Source organism: Sceloporus undulatus, chromosome 6, assembly GCF_019175285.1.
Source record: "Sceloporus undulatus isolate JIND9_A2432 ecotype Alabama chromosome 6, SceUnd_v1.1, whole genome shotgun sequence".
NCBI classification, from domain to species: Eukaryota; Metazoa; Chordata; class Lepidosauria; order Squamata; family Phrynosomatidae; genus Sceloporus; species Sceloporus undulatus.
Window position 1 is genome coordinate 82,124,449 of NC_056527.1, and position 19,801 is coordinate 82,144,249.

Here is a 19,801-nt window from a genome sequence, read left to right on the forward strand (position 1 = left end):
TAAGAAGACTGTATTATTATTATTATTATTATTATTATTAATTCCTATGGATTCTGTATGGTGTGGGAATGAATGAATAAATGAATGAATGAATGATTCAATGTATCTACAATGGTGTGGCAATGGGAGGTCAATGGAAGAGTGAGGGGGTGACGTCATGAATTACTGCACTGGGTAACACCAACCCTAGGGAGGCTGGGGGGGGGCATCAGGAGGAGGAGGAGGAGGAGGGCGTGGCCTATTAGAGGGCGTGGCGTGGGCGTGGCCTAAGGAGCCAGGATCCAAGAGCAGGAGGAGGAGTGCCATGCATTTGCGCTGGAGCTAGCCAGCAGTGCTTCGCTCTGTCTCTCTCACTGGGTGTCATGGAGAGCCAGGTGGCGCGGTGCAAGATCGTGGTGGTGGGCGACAGCCAGTGCGGCAAGACAGCGCTGCTCCACGTCTTTGCCAAGGACACCTACCCAGAGGTAAAGGCAGCAGCAGCAGGGGGAGGAAGGAAGGGTCCCTCGGTTGCTTGGTGGCTCAGTACTATGGTAATCTGGGGCTGCATCCACATTGCAGAGATCATCCAGTTTGGCACTGCTCTAAGTGTCTTGTTGGCTGAAGGCTATGGAATTCTGGGAGTTGGAGTTTGTTGTGGTTGGGGTTTGGAGGCTTTGAAGGAGCCAGGTTGACTCCAGCTTTTGCAAGCAAACCTTGGAGCTGGATCCTGAAGCAGAAGAATGGGAGAGGTGAGATGGGAGGGAAGGGAATGGGGATGCTGTGAGTGTGTGTAGGCTGCTTGCCTGCCTCCCTGATGGAGCTGGTGCTGAAGACAGAAAGTCATTGTATTGTGAAGCATCCCTTCTCTCAATGCACACACCTCTTCTCCCTGCCTGGCTTCAGCCTTGTGACAACTGGTTTTTCTTTTACAGCCCCTCTTCCCCCCTTTATCCTCACAACAACCCTGTAAAGTCATAGAATCATGTAATTAGAGAGTTGGAAGAGACCCCAAAGGCCATCCAGTGCAACCCTCTGCCATGCAGGAACTCTCAATCAAAGCATCCCGGACAGATGGCCATCCAGCCTCTGTTTAAAGACCTCCAAGACAGGAGACTCCACCAGTCTAGGTCAGGTTGAGTGAGAGTGACCAGCCCAAGGTCACCCAATGTGTTTTGGGGTTTAGTAGAGATTTGAATTGGGATCTCCGATGTCCCAGGTCTAGCACTTGAACTATTCAACCATAGCATAGCTTTTCTGAGGGCACATATAGAGGCACTTCTGATTTGCCCCATATGGTGGAGTCTTCCTCCTTGGAGGTCTATAAACAGAGACTGGATGGCCATCTGTCAGGTATGCTTTGATTGAGAGTTCCTGCATGGCAGAATGGGGTTGAACTGAACTGGATAGCCCTTGTGGGCTCTTCCAACTTTAGGATTCTATGATTCTGTAAAAGCATTCAGGTCTGGTTTGTTGTTAACTATCTTCAGGTTGATCCTGATTCATGGTGACCCTGTGGATAAGACATCTCCAAGACAACCTGTCCTCTACTGCTCTGCTTAGTCCTGTAGATTCATACCTGCAACCTCCCTAAGAGAGTCCATCCATCAGATACAGTCTTCCTCTCTTTTTCCTTCCCTTCACTTTTCCTAGCACTGTTATCTTTACTGATGAGTCCTGCCTTCCCATGATGTGGCAAAAGCACAACAGCCTCAACTTGATCATCTTGGCTTCCAGAGGGATTTCAGGCTTGATCTGTTCATGGACCCATTCATTTTTTAGACCTCACATTTAAAGGAAGGGGCTTCCAGGGAGATGCAAAGAGAAACAGTAATGGCAGGAAGCTGAGAGTTTCTGGGTGATGCTCCAGCTGCAAGAGGGGCAGAAGGCAAGAGGCACTGTGTAAATCATGAACCCCAGAACCCAAGAATAAGGTAGTTGGGGGCTTGAATCCCCCTGCAACTAGGCTGGTGAGCCTCCCCTCCCCTCCAAAAACCATCCGGCAGAATTGGATTACCAAGCCTCCCATGTAATTGCAACACCTTAGAAATTATAGTGGCACCTTATTATCCACTGGGGTTTGGTTCCAGGACCCCCGTGGATAACAAAATCTGTGGGTGCTCAAGTCCTATTAAATATAATGGCAGGGCAAAGTGGTATCCCTTATATAAAATGGAAAATCTAGGCTTGCTATTTGGAATTTATGCTTTTTAAAAATATTTTCAAGCCGTGGATGCTTGAATCCGTGGATAAAAAAATCTGTGGATAAGGAGGGTCGACTGTATCTGTTGGAAGTGTACTAAATGATCATTATTTTGGTATTGCTCTCACGGTGCTCAGATTGTTAGCAGCTTCATTTGGATGATCACAGTGTTGATTGTTTTAATGCAATGCGTTGTGCTTTACATTGTTTTGTAAAAACATACCTGGGAGTAGTCAGAACAACCTGACCGCAGATGTTGAGCTGCCTCCACCTTGAAAACAGTGCTGGGGACCCTGCATGAAATCATGGGCTGGTGGCAGCTTCTCAACCACTGCATCTGGCTCCGGCTTCATGCGTTCTCTTGCTTCCCTCTGCAGAACTATGTCCCCACTGTGTTTGAGAACTACACTGCCAGCTTTGAGATCGACAAGCAGCGCATTGAACTCAACATGTGGGACACATCGGGTGAGTGCAGAGCGGATGGGAGGGGGCTTACACGGGGAGGACCTAGCTTGTGATTCTGCTGTGTGTGTGTGTGTGTGTGTGTGTGAGAGTGTGTGAGTGTGTGTGTATATGTGTATGGAACTGGCAGCGCACTCAATTTCTCTGACTGCAGGGAATGGGGAAAGAAGAGAACTGGACATGTATTTGATTGAATTTGCCTGATCTCCCATTGAGGGGTTTTGTAGCTGATTTGTTTACTACACCCTCAGAACATAGCTTACAACAGGAGTGGGAGGAAAACAGCTTGTGGGCTGCTGGCATCCTTCTAGTTTCACTTTTATCTTTCAAGCCCCTCAAACACGCCACTCAATTTTTTTCTGGACAGATTTTTGTGTGATATTTCACTGCAAAACAGCCCAAAGTGCATCAACACCACCCACGGGTAGGGGGGCTTAACTCACCCCTTCTCAGTGGTTGAAGAATGGATGAAATTTACATTGTGTCACTTGCAGTGCATTGGAACATGTGTATATGGCCCATGGGTGCAATGTTCTCAGAGGTGAAAATTGCCCCTTGCCTCCTGCACTGTCGCCCACTCCAGTATAGATGAAGAAATGAATTGAATCTAGGAGTCCTGGCCCCTTCCCCTCTTTTTTCATTTCTTTCCTTCCTTCTTTTACTCCCCACTTGGCCACACTTAAGCTTCCATGCTGGAAGTCATGCACTTTGTCCTAAAAGCTTTTCTCCCTACTAGGTTAAACAAAAATGCACTTTGCATGTGGTCACACATACTTCTCTTTCTTTGTTGTTATAACAGACTATTAGCTAACTGCTTATGAGATTTTTCATCATGGCTGGAATGGAGATTAAAATCTATCCCCCTTTATATCAGAAATTGGAATCAGCACTTGAATTATGTTGCCAAGCATTCTCCTTGTATCAGTTCTTGGATATTTTTGCTACCTCTAATTTACGCAGAAAGAGTACCCCCTGTCTTGAATCTCCTCCTTTCCAACCCCTCTATAGTATCGCATGCGGAAAGGAGAGGAAGTGTATTCTGTGTATACTGTGAAACACTCTTGTTTCTTATTACTTCATTTGTTTTATGCTTAAGCACTTAGATTCTGGGGTTAAATAACTGTAAATCCTAATACAAACTGAATCATGTGTAATAGAGTCTGGTTGTGATTATTTCGTGGTGAGGCAGAGAGACTTTCTGAATGTATATTCCCAGAATTAATTTAGTAATATTTAGCATTTACAATGAGATGTGCTATGCCTGCCTACATATCCTGTATTAATTATCCCTTGTATAAAACTGTTTATTTTCTGTATAATGTGACAGACAGATCTCTGTGCTGTTCAATAGCTAAAAGGATTTGAACTACAGAGGATGGGCAACCTTCACCCCGTCATTTACTACTTTTTCTGGGCCCCTTAGATACTGTTCTTTAAAAGGACTGAAACAACAGGGGCAGGGAAGAATTCATAAGGATTGGAGTTTGCCATGTTATTTAAGATACCTCCACCCTACTCCACCCATAACTCAAGCACTGCCCTAATGTCTCCAGTCTGTAATCTTTCTGACTGGTGCTTTGTTTCCTGCCAGCAACTGATTACTTTTCAGAGATAGTTTTGAGATCCAGGGTGAGGCCAGGTGAGAAGGAAACAGAAAACTGAGCCATGGATCCATGTGGAGGCTTCGCCCCTGGTAGGAATGCATTGGGAGGGGGAAGCCCGATTCCTCATTTTCTTGCCTGCAAAAAGGAAGACTGGGGCCTGCATCCAGTTTTTAAATCCAGCTGGAGTAGATCCATTCAATTGATTGTTGACTGATAAGTCAACATTTATGTAAATCCCATTGATTCAACAGGTCTACTCTACTTTGGACTAGTGATTATAGGTTATTCAATCTCTTACTGAATATTAAGTCAGCAAGTATATTAATCTCATGGATCCAGTGGGTTCACCCTGGCTTGAAAAAGCAGCTGAATTTAGGCTTTTCTTTCCTGCCAGGCTTTTGCCAAGCAGCTCTATTAAGACCATTCCTGAGTTCATGCAGGTTTGTCTAATACTCTTTCAGCATCCCACCTCCCCGAAATATTTCCTTGTGTTTTTTTTGGTGAAGTTAGGATGGTATTTTTGGGCAGTTAGGATGGTATCAACCTGGTGTTCTTTGGCTTGTAGGTTCCAGACCATCATTAGTCACTTGACCATAATGATGTATCCATAGTTTCCAACTAAAGGGAAATAATATTTGCACTATATTCTGCATTAGTCAGGCCTCATCTGGAATACTGTGTTCAGTTCTAGATGCCTCATTTTAAGAAGGATATAGACAAGTTGTGCAAATTCAGAAAAGGGCAACAAGGACGAAAAGTGGCATAGAAAACAAGACATGTGAGGAGAGGTTGAGGGAGCTGGACATGTTCAGCCTGGTGAAAAGAAGATGTGTTTGTGTGTGTGCATGACAGGATCGCACTCTTTAACTATCTGAAGGGCTGTCACAGAGAAGAGCATTCAGATTTGTTCTCTGCTACCCCAGAGGGTAGGGCCAGGTCTAATGGTTTTAAGTTACAGGAGGGTAGAATTCAATTGAACATTAGAAGGAACGTGATGGTAAGAGCAGTTTGACAATGGAACCAATTCCTTCAAGAAGTGGTGGTTTCTTTTTCTCTGAATGTCTTCATGAAGAGACTGTTGCACAGAGAGACGGGGTATAAATAAATTTTATTATCATTATTATTAGATGCTGTAGATGGAATTGCTACACTAAGCTGGAAGTGGATTCAGTGGCCTGTGGGGCAACTTCCAACTTCTGTGTAATTCTACCTGTGGGATAAATGTTTTTGGGTTTTGTGTGGTGTGGGTAAGGGGCCTTCAACCTGCCAGACCTCCCTTCTCCTGTCTCAGCTGCATCAGCTTTGCATGCATTTAACTTTGCATCATTGTGATTGGCATGGTCCAACCCTTTCCTTGGCACAGCATCTCTCATCTGCTTTGTTGGGTTGTGTAAAGGGCTCTGTTGTGTGTGGTGCAGCTGTGGCACAATTGCTGGTGGCTTCTTGGGAGTCTGCAGAAAGACTCTTCTGTCTGGGTAGAGAAAAGCACATCTCTTCCTTTTTAGCTGCAGGAGGAGGAAGCGGGTGAACAATTCTCCTGCTGTGGTAAGCCAGAGTGGTGATCGAAATGATAACAAAGCTTCAGCATCTTCTAGTGTTGAACAAGAAAACGCGTGCATTGTCCAAAGGTGGGATACATTCAGTGACAAACATAGCTCAGCTAGCAAGCAGCAGCCAAAGACTTTTGTGGTCTGGCTAGGTTTTTTTTAAAAGAAAGTATAAAAGCCAGAGCCATAAAACTGCTTAGTAATGATTGTGGGTTCAGCTAGACTTGTAACAAATTAATGGAGAATGGGTCGATCAGAGTATATATAAGCTAATGACTGAAAAGTTTTGGGAGGGAGGGAGATGCTAGCAACGAATAAGAAAGTGCAGCATATATTGAGTCATCTGGTTGGCAACTGTTAGGGAAAGACTGGAATCTGAATAGCTGTTTAGACTCATTGCAACTTGGGGCCTGTACTGGTCTAGTGGAATTATTGACTAGGAAGACCCTGCTATATGCACACACATGCATATACTGTATACAAGGATGCTGTGCCAGACTGTGCTTTCAAAACTGGACTCTCTTTCAAACCAAGTGCAGAAGGGACTGCAAAGTCATACTGTTTCTTATGAACTAGGTCAGTCTTAAGTGTCCAGTTCATAACCTAATTCTACTGTTCCTGCCATTTGTGATAGAGTTCTAGCCTGGTTGGGCTTTTAGTCTGAACTGACAATCATTTCTAATTATCTTGGCTAGTAGGGACAGGAGCCCTGCAGTTTATTGAGATCTTTTTTTGGGGGGGGGATTAATCTGGCCAGAATAATTAATTGGGTGTATATAAGAGCATGAAAACTGCAAGGCAGACTACTGTTAACTGCTTAATAGGTTGCCTTAAAGGTACTAGTGGTCTGGTGTGGGAGCGTTGTTAAGGAATGTTTGTTTTTCCTCCTCTTGATTTCTCTAATTCTCTGCAACTTTGAGAGATACCCAGATACTTTATTGTTTTATTTTAATCTTTAGTGAAATCTCAGACTCATAGCATTGGTGTTCTGTTGGATTCAGCTCTGAGTCTCGATGCCCATGTTTCAGTCCTGGTCAGGAGTGCATATGGACAGCTAGAACTGGTGTGTCAGCTACATCTGTGCCTTGAGACTTCAGATCCTGCTAGGGTGGCACATGCCTTGATTACATTCCTTGAAATCCAATGGGTGGCCTTGGGCAAGTCACACTCTCTCAGCCTCAGAGGATGGCAATGGCAAACCCCCTCTGCAGAAGCTTCCCAAGGTCACTTTAGGGTCACCAGAAGTTGGAAACAACTTGGAGACACACAGCAACAACAGTAACAGTGCACTCTACTTGGCATTTGGAAACTGAGAATTTTACTGGGTCCTAAATGTTGCAGACAGAATGCTGACTGGAGCCAGTTATAGAGAGCATTTAACCCCCTTGTTAAAACTGTTTTACTGGTTTACTTTTGGGCACAATTTAAAGTACAGTTGTCTTTCCTAAATCACAAATCTGGGATCTGCACCCTTGAATATACACAGAGGGGCGACCCCACTATTTGCACTGGCAGGTGCGCCATTAGCATGCGCACAGGGGCACACTCCATTCAAGCCTATCTCCCCTTATAAACCTACCAGAGTTTTAAGACCATAAGGAGAAGGCATTCTCTCGGTATGCCACCATCACAAGCTCACTTGGTGAGGACACAAGAGACAGCCTCTCACTCTCTTTTCCCACCCTCTGGAACGCCTTTCCATGGGAAGCTAGCCTGGTCCCCTCATTGCTTTCCTTTTGTCAGCAGGCAAAGACCCTTAAAAAAAAGTAGGCTCCCAGGAAAGCTTCTTATTGAGGTGTGTGCTTTATTTATTTTTAACTTTGGTGTATTTTAAAAGTAATTTTATACTGTTTTAAATGCTAGTGTTTTAATTGTTTTTAAAATTATATTGTTAGGTTTTAACTAATTTTCTTCTGTGAGCTGCATTGGGTCCCACTCCGGGAAAAAGGTGGGAATTGGGATATACATGAAATAAACAATTTAGTAAATGTTTTAAAACAAACAATGTTGAAATAGATGCTAATCGTGCAAATCCAGTGAATACTCTTCAATGCAAGTGTTCATATTCTGAAACAAACAACATTTTTATTTCTAAGCGAAGAGTGCTGGAACTAAGCTCTCCATCATTTTCTCTTGAATTCTAGATAACAGAGGAGTTGGTTGATTTTACTGGTCAGAGAAAGGACCTCTGTCCACACACTTGTTCTTCTAGTATTGTTTTTCTTTTCCTTTTTCCTTTATCATTCCAGTCAAGATTCAGGCAGGGTAGCCAGATGGCCGAACCACAAAGAAGAACAAGCCACCATGAATGTAGGGCATGCAAGAAAAATGGAGGACATTTCCATATAAACGCTTAAAAATAATCATAGAAATATAAAGCCATGCTTTGCAATCAGGCTCAAAATGGAGAACATTTTGAAATTCCCCCTGGAGAGAAGGTTGAAATGCAGGACATGTCCTGGAAAAGAAGGATGTCTGGTCACCTTTGATCCAAGGCTCAGCAGAGGGAAGCTTATATCCCAAGTGGGTGGTGTGCAGATGTGCCTCACCTTGAAATGTTGGGGTCATTTGCCACTTCTTGGACCACAAGATGGTGGTTGGGTTCATCATAAACTGCACTCTTCATCTGCAAAGAAGGAAGCTTGTGTCCTAATAGCTTGTTCCTAAATTTGGAGATGGAAACCAGAGCACAGAGGAAAGGTTCCAGAGCTAAGTCCTATCCCAAAACAAAGCTCTTCTGGGCTTGATCTTTCCAAATATCTCCACCGCTGCCACCCCCAGTTCTTGTAAAGAAGCTTTATAGCCACCATCTCTTGATAAGAGCCAATGACTCTTTAGTTTTTAGATGACTGTAGGTTGAAGGAGGAAGCAGGCAGTAAGTCATTTCGTAACTGAAATTCTCCCCAAATTTCTTACAGCTTTTAACTTCTAGCACTGGTTCATTAATGAAATAGCATGCAGTAGTTTGTGTTTTTCCACCCCCTCCCCTTGCACCATTCCCCATTGACTAATGAAGTATTAATGAGTGTATACTGCTTCCATGTATTTTCCTCTCATACACCAAATGAGAAATGCCATCTACATTACTGCGCTGTTTGTTTTTCTGATAGTGCCTTTAGGGCCTTCCTTCTCTATACTCCCAAGTTACACGTAGCAAAATCTCTTTGGGAGGCAGGAGTTTTATCATGATTATTCACTTCATTGGTGGGCACTACCAAGGGTTGCAATAATGTCTGTCTTGTGTTTTTCTGTGGCTCTTAATTCTCAGATTCCTCCTTCTGACTGTATGTACTGTTCAGTGCAAATTCTGTGTGCTGAACTTCAGGCTTCAATTGTGACACCATGGGCCTGAACAGACAGGCCAAAATAAAGCTGCTTCGGGTCACTTTGGAGGTATGGTGTTCAAATGATTCATGCATCCTAAGAGGCCGAAAGCTAAGTGGGAATGATACCACTTCATTGATGTTACGAGTAGTAGCTTTTTAAAAGTTAAATTTAAGGTCTTTTTGGAGACATTTTAACAATACATGTTCAAATTTTCAGCCACTGTCTTATGAACTCTAAGGTTAAAAAAATATTAGCAGAAAGTGTTGAAAAAGTAACACTAGTGTCCCATATAATTCAAGAAGTTACTTTTTCTAGATTTTAAAGATTATCTCACAAACATGATGACACATAATAGTAAATAATTACTATAAGAGCCTTGACAGAACGGTATCAAAGGCTGGTATGGGGGTGGAGTGGGGCATGGCATCTGCACAACACACTCCCCAACTCCATACTCATGCCAGCTTGACACGGCAGGCGGTGTGACGGCGCTGCTCTGGCGCTGCATCCAGATGACACAGCGCCAAAGGAACGCTGAAAAGCCATGGTGCCGGCAGCTATGGCACCCTTTCCGCAGCACAAAAAGGTGCCTCCTTTTGTGGCTCCTTTTTGCACTGTGGAAAGGCCAGATTGGGGCTGCAGCATGTAGATGCCGTGGCCCCAAATCTGGCGAAGAAAGAGGTGGCTGCAGGCCAACCCTTAGGGACGATCTATTCAGCCCCACACTTTCCAAGCTCTTCTGTTTTCACACATCAGCTTGAATAGTGGAGCTGTCCATCTGCCCCAAAATGAGCAGTGGGCTTACACAAGTAATATACACTTCCATGACTGGGAGATGGTTGCCTCTCTCTCTCTGATCTAAAGTGTTGTCTTTAAGTAAGATGCTGTAACCAATGATTCTCTTAGGCTACACTTAGGCTTGAAGGTACTGTCCCTACAACCAGAGTAAAGGAACAGCCACTACAGCTCAGAATGATCCCAGCAGTTGTGGGTCTGAGATTTTCCTTGAGAAGAAGGAACTGATAAAACTACTTCTGAGCACATTCAAAGGTGCAGACATGCCAGGACACTATCCCCTGTGCTAAGATTCCTTAGCATTACATCCAGCCCTCTGATTTTCCATTACTCCTAACCATGCTGCAGTGTGTGGCCCTGGGGCTGTTTCTCCAGTCCCCTGACCCCCTCACTTTTGGATAGTCTTTTTGCTGGAGGGGGGAAGGTGAACTGCTATTTCAGCTTCACAAAAAAGTATGATACACTGTTTAAAGAGGTTGCAAGAACATAGAATCATAGAGTTGGAAGAGACCACAAGGGCCATCCAGTCCAACCCCCTGCCATGCAGGAAATCACAATCAAAGCATCCCCAACAGACGTCCATCCAGCCTCTGTTTAAAGACCTCTAAGGAAGGAGACTCCACTACACTCCAAGGGAGTTTGTTCCACTGTCAAACAGCCCTTACTGTCAGGAAGTTCCTCCGTCCTAATGTGTTCCCAAATGGTTAGCCAGTGCTGGGGAACTGCATAGAGGGAGGTACTAATTTTTCAGCTCCAAACCTCCTTCATGCATGTAGAGGTTCACTGGAGGTGACGTTTGTCACTTGTAATCCTTGTCTGCACTGGCTAGTATACTGGGAACAAATGAGTATCCTGGGCCTGCAGCTGCCCTGGCCTGCCACTGTTACCTGGCCCTCCATTCCCACACCACGGTGGCTGTCTGCTGGGGTGTGTCCAGTGTGTCCACAATTGCTCTGGTGGGTTGCTTATTCAGAGGTCCTAGAAGATCCAGAGCAACAGGTAACTTTTAAAAATGTAGTTTATGGCTGTTTTATCCTGCTCATTGTGCAGAACATGCAAGGCGTCATCCATACTGCTTGCACCAGAACCAGACTTTGGAATGCAAGTCATCCAAACAGGATGACACCAGGATGGTGTGGGGTGAGGGAAACGGGCATTTGCAGACAAGGCCATAGTTGCTATTTTGGGCCAATATACAGCCAAAATCATCCACAAGTTTTAGCAAAGATGGGAGGTTCTGGAATGTGTAGCAGGTTGTTTTAGTGGGTTTTCAGGTGACAATTGCACTGGCTTTTAAAAAATATTGCTGGGTTGGGGTGCCACAAAATTGGAATTGGAAGCCTGCTTGTAGCCCATGAGCTGCACTTCCTCTGCCTCTGCTTTAGACTAACCTGTGAGATGCCTTGATGTTCATGTCAGGCCACAGGTTTGTTTTTGTGTACATCGCTCTCACAGTTTGATGTTCCCATCCCGTGGGGTTCTAGAAACTCCAGATGCTACACTCACTACCTACAGTTTAAACAGGACTGAAAGAATAGCCAATGGCTCAGAAAACAACAGCTTGTAAAGATTAAAAGAGAGAAAAGTGGGGAGATAAAACTATAAAGATGTTTGTTGTTGTTGTTGTTGTGAATTGCCTTTGAGTAATCCTCGACCCATGGCGATCCTAAGGATGAAACACCTCCAAAACTCCCTGTCCGCCATTGCTCTGCTTAGATCCTGTAACATCGTGCCCATGTCTTCCTCTCTTTCTACTTCCCTCCACCTTTCCTAGCATTATTGTCTTTCTTAATGGGTCATGCCTTCTCATGATGTGGCTAAGTATGACAGCCTCAGTTTGATTATCTTGTATTCCAGGGAGATTTCTGGCTTTATCTGTTCAATGGCCCATTTGTTTGCCACAGTGTTCCCAGTACTTTTCTCCAACACTACATCTCAAATGAATTGATTTTTTTCTTATCTTCCTTCTTCACTGCCCAACTCTCACATCCATACATGGTGATGGGAAATACAATGGCTTGGATGATTCTAACTTTTGTGCTCAGTTGTATATCTTTTCTCTATATGATCTTATCTAGTTCTTTCATAGCAGCCAGTGGCATCATTAGGTTTGGTGTCTTTCGCGCACACACACACACACACACACACACACACACTGACCTCCTCCCATACGACACCATACAAAATCCCTAATAATGAATCATAATTCCTGTATGTAAATGAATGTAATAGTAATAGTTGTGACATAAACAACTAGCAAAATAAAAAATTATACCTTTTAATTACAACATCATGTGCACAGCCTAAATGATTTCCTCGTTGTTTAGGTTGAATGTATTCTGATCCTCTGTGGTTATTATATTTGGTTTTTCATTCTGAGCAGTAAGCCTGCCTTTGTACTTTCTTCTTTACCTTCTTTAATAATTGTCTGTGATGTTTTCTTGTAGTAATATGTATCCCTCCCCATTTCCCACAAACTCGGCAAATCATTTCCTTACTGTTCACCACCTGTGAGTGCAGTTACCAATTTAAAGGGTGGTTATTTTGGTCTAGGCTTATAATTTAAACCTTGTTTTGTTTATTGAAACACACATGTAGGCACACTCATACACCCCTCAGTGTAAACAACCCACCTAAAAAAACAGATGAGATGCTGTAACCTAATAGCTGGGGCTCCCATTTAAGAACTGTTTTGGTTCAAGACAGAGGTTTAAATGAAATAACTGGGAAAGCTTTTAAGAGTCATAATGTAAGCAGATCTCAATCTCTGTCAGGTTTGCATTCTTGGGCTCATTATGTAAATTAAGAGGTGGATGTGGTCTGATGGAGCTGAAGAAGCCACAAAGTTAGTAATTTTAGGCCCCATAGAGACAGGCCAAAATAAAGCTGCTTTGGGTCACTTTGGAGGTATGCTGTTTAAATTATGCATGCGTCCTAAGAGTCCAGAGGCGTGCCAAAACCACACTCCAGTCCAGGCTAGAGAAATGTTCAGCTGAACCAGAAGAGGCAGCGACTGCTGATTCCTGAGGTGAGCTGACTTGCCCCATTAGGCAACAATTCCTATTCAGATGAGCATACACAGAGAGAGAGCACAACTTGTAAGAACTGTGTTTTTCTGTTGTACCTTGTCCAGCAGCCTTCCTAGATGAAGAAAGCATATCAGGAGAAAGAGAAAGGCAGCACATATTCTGCTGTGTGTTCTCCAGAAGGCTTGCCAAGTGAAGAAAGCAGATTCCAATTGCTCACCCTGCACCTGAGCAAGCCGAGGAAGACCCTTTTAGCCACACCAAAACTTCAAAGATTCCAGTTTCTTTCTCCTTCTCATGCTCCAGCAGTTCTCAACCTGTGGGTCACAGCCTTTCACAGGGGTCACCTAAGTCCATCGGAAAACACATATTTCCAATGGTCTTAGGAACCGAGACACCATAATTTTATGGTTGGGGGTCACCTCAACATGAGGTAATGTATTAAAAGGTCGTGTCATTAGGAAGGTTGAGAACCACCGTTCTAAGCAGTCAACAAAATCTCTTTCCAAACAATGGCATGATCCACGTTTCTTCAAACTCTCATTTCTGAGCAGACAAAGGAAACCCCCTTCCTTTCAGCAGCACCAAAACTGCAGTTGCTTTCTCCTTCTCTCCACTCCCCCAACTAAGCTGGTAAAAGACAATGTTTTCTTAACAGTCAAAACACCAAACATTCTCATTCTCTCATCCCACGCTCCTCATTCTTTCGTCTTTCTCTTCTTGCGCTCCCGCATTGCTCAACTGCATAAGTACACTGATAGAGAGCTATGCATTGTGGTTGAGAATTTCTTTAATTACCGTACTTGTTTCTGAAGAAATGATGCAAATTGGAGCAATGCATATTGAGGATAATCTGTATCAGGATGACAGCTAACACCAACTTGTCTTGTAAAGATATCAAGAGAGGGTAACTTCCAGTTGTTTCTAGCATCTCCATCTGAGACATAAGACTACAAGAGGTGGTGTGGATTTGGTGGAGGATTCTAACTGTTCGCTGCAAAAAGTTGAGCCTGGCTGTCTCCCTATCCTCCTTTTTTCCAGAAATAATACTCCATTTTACTATAAATAGCATCAGATAAGATCAGTGCAGTGGTTCTTATGCGTGGCTTTATCTACTGCTTTTAGGTGAGACGTGCAATTGAGTGCAATAAAGAGTTTTGAGACTCTGAATTGTTTTAACTTTATTATTTCATATGTATGTTGCTTTCGGGATTTTGGGGGTTGAAAGTAAAAGGAAGACATTAAAATAAATGTACTTGCTATTACTAGTGAAATTTGTGAGGACATATTGAGGCTTGAGTTGCTTAATGTCTGTTGCAGCTGTGTTAAGCAGGATCTGTCATTCACTGCTGAGAAAAGAACATCTGCTCAACCTGTATCCCATGGCACTCTTTCACATTTTTCTGTAAATGAAAAGTCAAGTTTGGATGTCATGATAACTATATCTTATAATTTAAATATTAACCTAATTATCCTAAGAATAGAGTTTAAAATGTTGTGGCTTATGCTGTTGTGATGCAACCATCCATCTCATAATCCTGAAATATTTTTGAGCACAGTATTCATTTTAGAAAAAAATATGTTGATATAAGGATGAACATAGTTCTTCCCATTAATTCAGTAGATCTTGAAGTTTCTTGGCACTATTCAAGCTGATTTCAAAGCAAGATAGAGAAAAAGTAGTATGATATGGTAGGAGGTGTTTTTTTAGGAAGCAATCTTGGTAAGGCGAGGAGTTATCACTTAGGGTGCTAGTTCCAGACTTACTTCAGCTTTCAAAACCAGAGCTTGGAATTAACTCATTTGTAACTTGTTAATTTTTTCTAGTGATTTCACCTCATTTTCTAGATTCTTCAATTAACACTGAGATTTAAAATATCCTTTCGTGAATTAAGTCATTAGAATTGGCTAGAATGGATGCCTTTCCTTCTGTCACGCTCAGGAAAACAGGAAGGCCTCTTGCCTTTCAGACTTGACATTCAGAAGTCTCTCCTCTCTCTCTCAGCTCTTTTTGGAAGGGCATTTTTTGGAATTTTTCTGGCAATGCATAGTCAATCTCTTCAATAACTTCTCCTCTACTGATTATGTTATGAAGTGGTTTCTGTTCTATATTATGGTATAACATGACATCATTATATAATATTGTTGGATCCCTTTATGAATGTCAGCTGCCCACATGGGACAATATGGGCAGAAGGTATTTGGAGTCTTTCAGGGGTTGTGAGTGCATTATGACTTTCTTCAGTAACTTTCCCCCCTATTGATTATAGAGTATTCTGGACTAATTTCCATTTCCATTATTATATTATGTGCGGTGAGTTGCTATGGGCCCTTTAGTAATTCTTCTGTGTACTATTCACACAATGCTAGGCTCTTGAATAATAAAATGAAACATTTCCCTCAAACTCATAATCCATTTCTTTCTCGCTTAGCTTCTCCTCCTCTCTATATCTCTATCCTTTCTGTTCTGGTTTTTACCTACCATCTTCTCCTCCCCCCTCTTTCTTCTTATACCCCCCTTTAAATCATACAATTGAAGTAAGATGGGTTCAGAGAATAGTAGTCTACTTAGGTAGCTGTTCATTAAAACTGCTGATGCTACAGTGTATTTGGGATCCCTGACTCCTGCATGTAAAGTGTGTGCTTTACCACACTGATCCTTTTAGACCATACTTCTTGATTGTGAGTGGGGAGGCAATTAATCAGTTGTGCATAAAAATATTCTGCACATGCTCAGAGACTCTCAGAAATTTCAGAGGAAGAATTTTCCATTTGTAATTCACCATACTGTTTTCTTCTTGCTGTACATGTGGTTAGCCAGCTCCTCTAAAGGAAGTAAATCACTCTTTATTAACCTTTAACAAACAAGGAATTAGAAGAGTGAATGAAATATACATGTTGACAGGGGTGGAAAGAAAAGAGAGATGCAGATAAGTTACCAACTGAATTGAAGAGGTTGTAATATGAGATCCTACTATGCTTTGGGACAGACCTTTCCTACTTAATAGTTCCCAGATGTGCCAGACACCCACCATTCACAAGCAACAATCCTATTATGGGTTTTGTAGTTTAGGTGAGAAGAAGTTACAGCTTAGAGGCAGGACAAAAAGAGACCTTTTGAATGTTCCAACAATACAATGCGCTCCTAATGACAACTTAATTAGTTAGTGGTTAACCAGCCTCAATTACCAGCAGTTCTGCTAGTGAATTAAATTTCTGTTTTAATCAGGCTCCACCTGGGAATATTGTGTCCAGTTCTGGGCACCACAATTCAAAAAGGAGGTTGAGAAACTGGAGTGTGTCCAAAGGAGGGTGACTAAAATGGTGAAGGGCCTGGAAACCATGCCCTATAAGGAATGCTTTAGGGAGCTGGGGATGTTTAGCCTGGAGAAGAGAAGGTTAAGAGGTGATATGATAGCCCTGTTTATATACTTGAAGGGATGTCATACTGAGGAGGGAGCAAGCTTGTTTTCTGCTGCTCCAGAGAACAGGACCCGGAACCATGGATGCAAGTTGCAGGAAAAGAGATACCACCTTCCTGACAGTGGAACACATTCCCTTAAAGAGTGGCGGAGTCTCCTTCTTTGCAGGTCTTTAAACAGAGGCTGGATGGCCATCTGTGAGGGATGCTTTGATAGTGATATGCTGCATGGTAGGGGGTTAGACTAGATGGCCTTTGTGGTCTCTTTCAACTCTATGATTCTATGAAATACTGCTTTAGGCCTGTGTAAGTTCTGGTCAGTTTTGGAGGACTGTCACCTGATCATTGAGCCAAGTCATGCAGGGTAGTCCAATATTACAGGGTATGCATGTTACTGTGTCAAATGAGGATCTGAGATCCAGCTTTGGCCCTTTCTTCCACACTGGGATACTAAAGAGGGGCCAGCATCTGAGGAATAAATGAGATAAATTTTGATGCAACTCCAGAAGGTAGTGGGAAGTTGGAAACTGCAAATACACTGATTCACTCTCTACCCTTAAGACCATATTTTATATTTTGTTCATTTTTGTTGGCTCTGTTTTCTATGCCTCTGTTGTGATACATGGTGCTTCAGTGAGTAAAATAAGCTTTAAAAAGACTAGTATTTGCCTCAAGGTGCTCACAGCACAAAGGGAGAAGAAGAGGTAATGCTAAGAATGAACAGAAGCTGAATAAATGCAGTTAGGTTTGTTTTGGCTTGGAGACGGGTTGAGGCTAAGGGTTAAAGCTTAAAGGCACCATGGAAGAAGTGTGTTGAGATGAAATCGGGATGATGACTATAAAGATTTAACATTGCTGGAAACAATGAAGCCATGAAGAAGGGAAAAAACCTTCCTTGCCAGGTTTTGTAAGGCAAAAAAGTGAATTTTTTAGGATAAATTGAAATTTGTTCAGTATGCACTTGCTTATAAAATCTAGCTTTATTTTGCTGCTCTAACGACATAAATGTGTAATTTATAGCTTAGCATATAAAATCGTGCTACCTGCTACATTTATGAAATTCACAGAGCAATTTTATTTATTTAAAATATTTTTTCTGGACTGCCTTTTAAGTTAAGAACGCTCCCAAGGCAGTTTGTGTGAAATAACTTTAAGCAAGTAAGCCTTTAAATATGTGTGGATCTACAGTTTTTAGCAGTGAATTACCCTACAGTGCAATTTTGAGCATGCCTACTCATGGTTTAATGGTTTGAGTGGTTTGAGTGTCGGACTAAGACACTGGGTGACCTTGAGCAAATCACACTCTCTTAGCCTCAGAGGAAGGCAAAGGCAAACCCCCTCTGAACAAATTCTGCCAAGAAAACTGCATGATAGATTTGCCTTAAGAGTTGCCATAAGTAATCAGAAATGTGAAGCCGTCAGTTATGTGAAGGCAGGTAACTACAATTCAGAAATAGGACTCGCTGAATTTAGTAGTGTTTTCCCCCAAGTAGGTATGTATACATTTGCACTTTTGTATCATTATCATATGAAAAGAAGTGGCCAGGGGAGTTGGAAATAAAAACTGCACTAAACTCAGTTATACGTACAGATATATAGACTGTCTTATATTTTTTTAAATAACATTTTTAGCATACTTTTTGAGTGAATAAATCCTTATTTTAAAGCATTTTATTAACCCCCAAGAATCAAATGTTTTATTGGAGTCTTTTTCCAGTGTTTTCTAAATTGCACATTTTTTTTCCATTTGAAAAATACAGAGGCATGTGGTTTCCCTTATTCTTTCCCCTTCCCCCAAACCACCTGTAAGTCTGCACATCCCTAAGGGAACAAGAAGACTGAAAAAGATATGATATTACATGCATGATTGTGTTTAATGTATCCATTTTGTTCATCCTTATAACAGCCAGTGTAATGTTTTTTTAACCATTCCTCTGTGACAAAAAAAAAATGCTATTAGGCCTCTAATTTGCTGTTAGGTCTGTGAAGGAAGCTTGAGGGAGCAAAGGGTTAATCTATCACTATGCACCAAAGGTACAAATTGATCATGAGTGCCCCTACCACCAGCTGCTCTATAGAAGAAGGAGACAGCTAGATGCATTATGCAATTATGCATTTAACTCCTGTCAGTTCTGGCCCAGAGAGGTGACAACCCTGAGGTGTTGGTGATTGATTTGTCCCAAAGGACAGGAGGTACAAAGTGAGTAAAATACGTCTTGTATTGGAACAACACAACTTGGTATATAATTATGCAAGCTTTCAAGTGTTTCAAAACACTTCCTCGGGCATGAATTGATAATGCTGTTTTCCTAAGGCTTGATTTGATAATGCTGTGCTTACATCGTTTTTTTTTTCTTTCTTATCAAGCACTCTCACAGTTGTAGCTTATTAAGATATAAAAATTGCTGGGCTCTGATTTTCTTGGTGCCCTTCAAAAATAGGTGAAGAAACGAAGGCAAAGGAAGCAGCCTTATTGATTCTCACCTCCCCTTTTGCTGTCCCTAGAGAATGTATATGGCTGCTGAAATTGCTTAGTTAAGGTCTGGGCTGATAGATGGATGCAAATGTTGTTCATCGAGCAGAAAGAAAGGATGCCATTTCTCTTGAAAGAAGCAGTGATCCTGAAAAGGGCTTTATTGGAGTAGGGCTGGTGTGGTAAGTATTAGAAAAACAGAGAAAACTTTCGAGTGTAGTTCTTCTGCCAAGCAGGTGCAATGCAGAGTTTAACATGAGGTCCTTCAAACCTGTTTTGAAACTGAGTTTGGAAGCACATTGAACAAAAATAGAGGGGAGTCTCCAAGGACTCTCTGCCCTGCACCATGCAGGGATGTATGATGCAGAAAGATGCTCTAGCATCCTCCTGCACCATCAAGAATAACTGTACTTGCATCTACAATTGTACTGGTGCCAGGAGGATGTCCAGCTGCAATGTGACCCCCACAGGTTTCCAGGGATTCCAGATTGCGTGGAGTTGATCATCCCTGCTCTTGTAGTTGTTATGGTGTGCCTTCAAGTGATTTCTGACTTATGGCACCTTTAACGCAAAGTCATTGTGGGGTTTTCTTGGCAAAATTTGTTCAGAGGAGGTTTGCCTCTGCCTTCCCTTAGCAACAGCAATAACAAGTACATTTCTATACCGCTTATCAGTGCACTTAAGCACTCCCGAAGCGGCTTACACTGTGTAAGCCAATTGCCCCCAACAATCTGGGTACTCATTGTAGTACCTCGGAAGGATGCAAGCTTGAGTTGAGCATGAGCCCCTCGCTGGTATTGAACTCACAACCTTATGGTTTGTGAGTGAGTAGCTGCAGTACAGGCATTTAACCACCGTGCCACCAGGGCACACTCTTGATCATGTGATTTGCCTAAGGTCAACTAGCAGGTTTCATGGCCGAGCTGGGAATCAAACCCTGATCTCCAGAGTTGTAGCCCAACACTCA

The 19,801-nt window shown here is 42.5% G+C and overlaps 1 protein-coding gene across 1 annotated transcript in view; it reads left to right on the plus strand.

The window, feature by feature from the left end:
- The first annotated feature begins 305 nt into the window (after window positions 1-305).
- RND2 (Rho family GTPase 2) overlaps window positions 306-19,801 on the plus strand; it is a 44,087-nt gene continuing 24,591 nt past the window's right edge. The window contains exons 1-2 of the mRNA XM_042477637.1: window positions 306-464; window positions 2,557-2,644. Coding sequence (XP_042333571.1) covers window positions 363-464; window positions 2,557-2,644 — 190 coding nt within the window. The 5' untranslated portion in view covers window positions 306-362. The remainder of the gene's footprint in view (window positions 465-2,556; window positions 2,645-19,801) is intronic.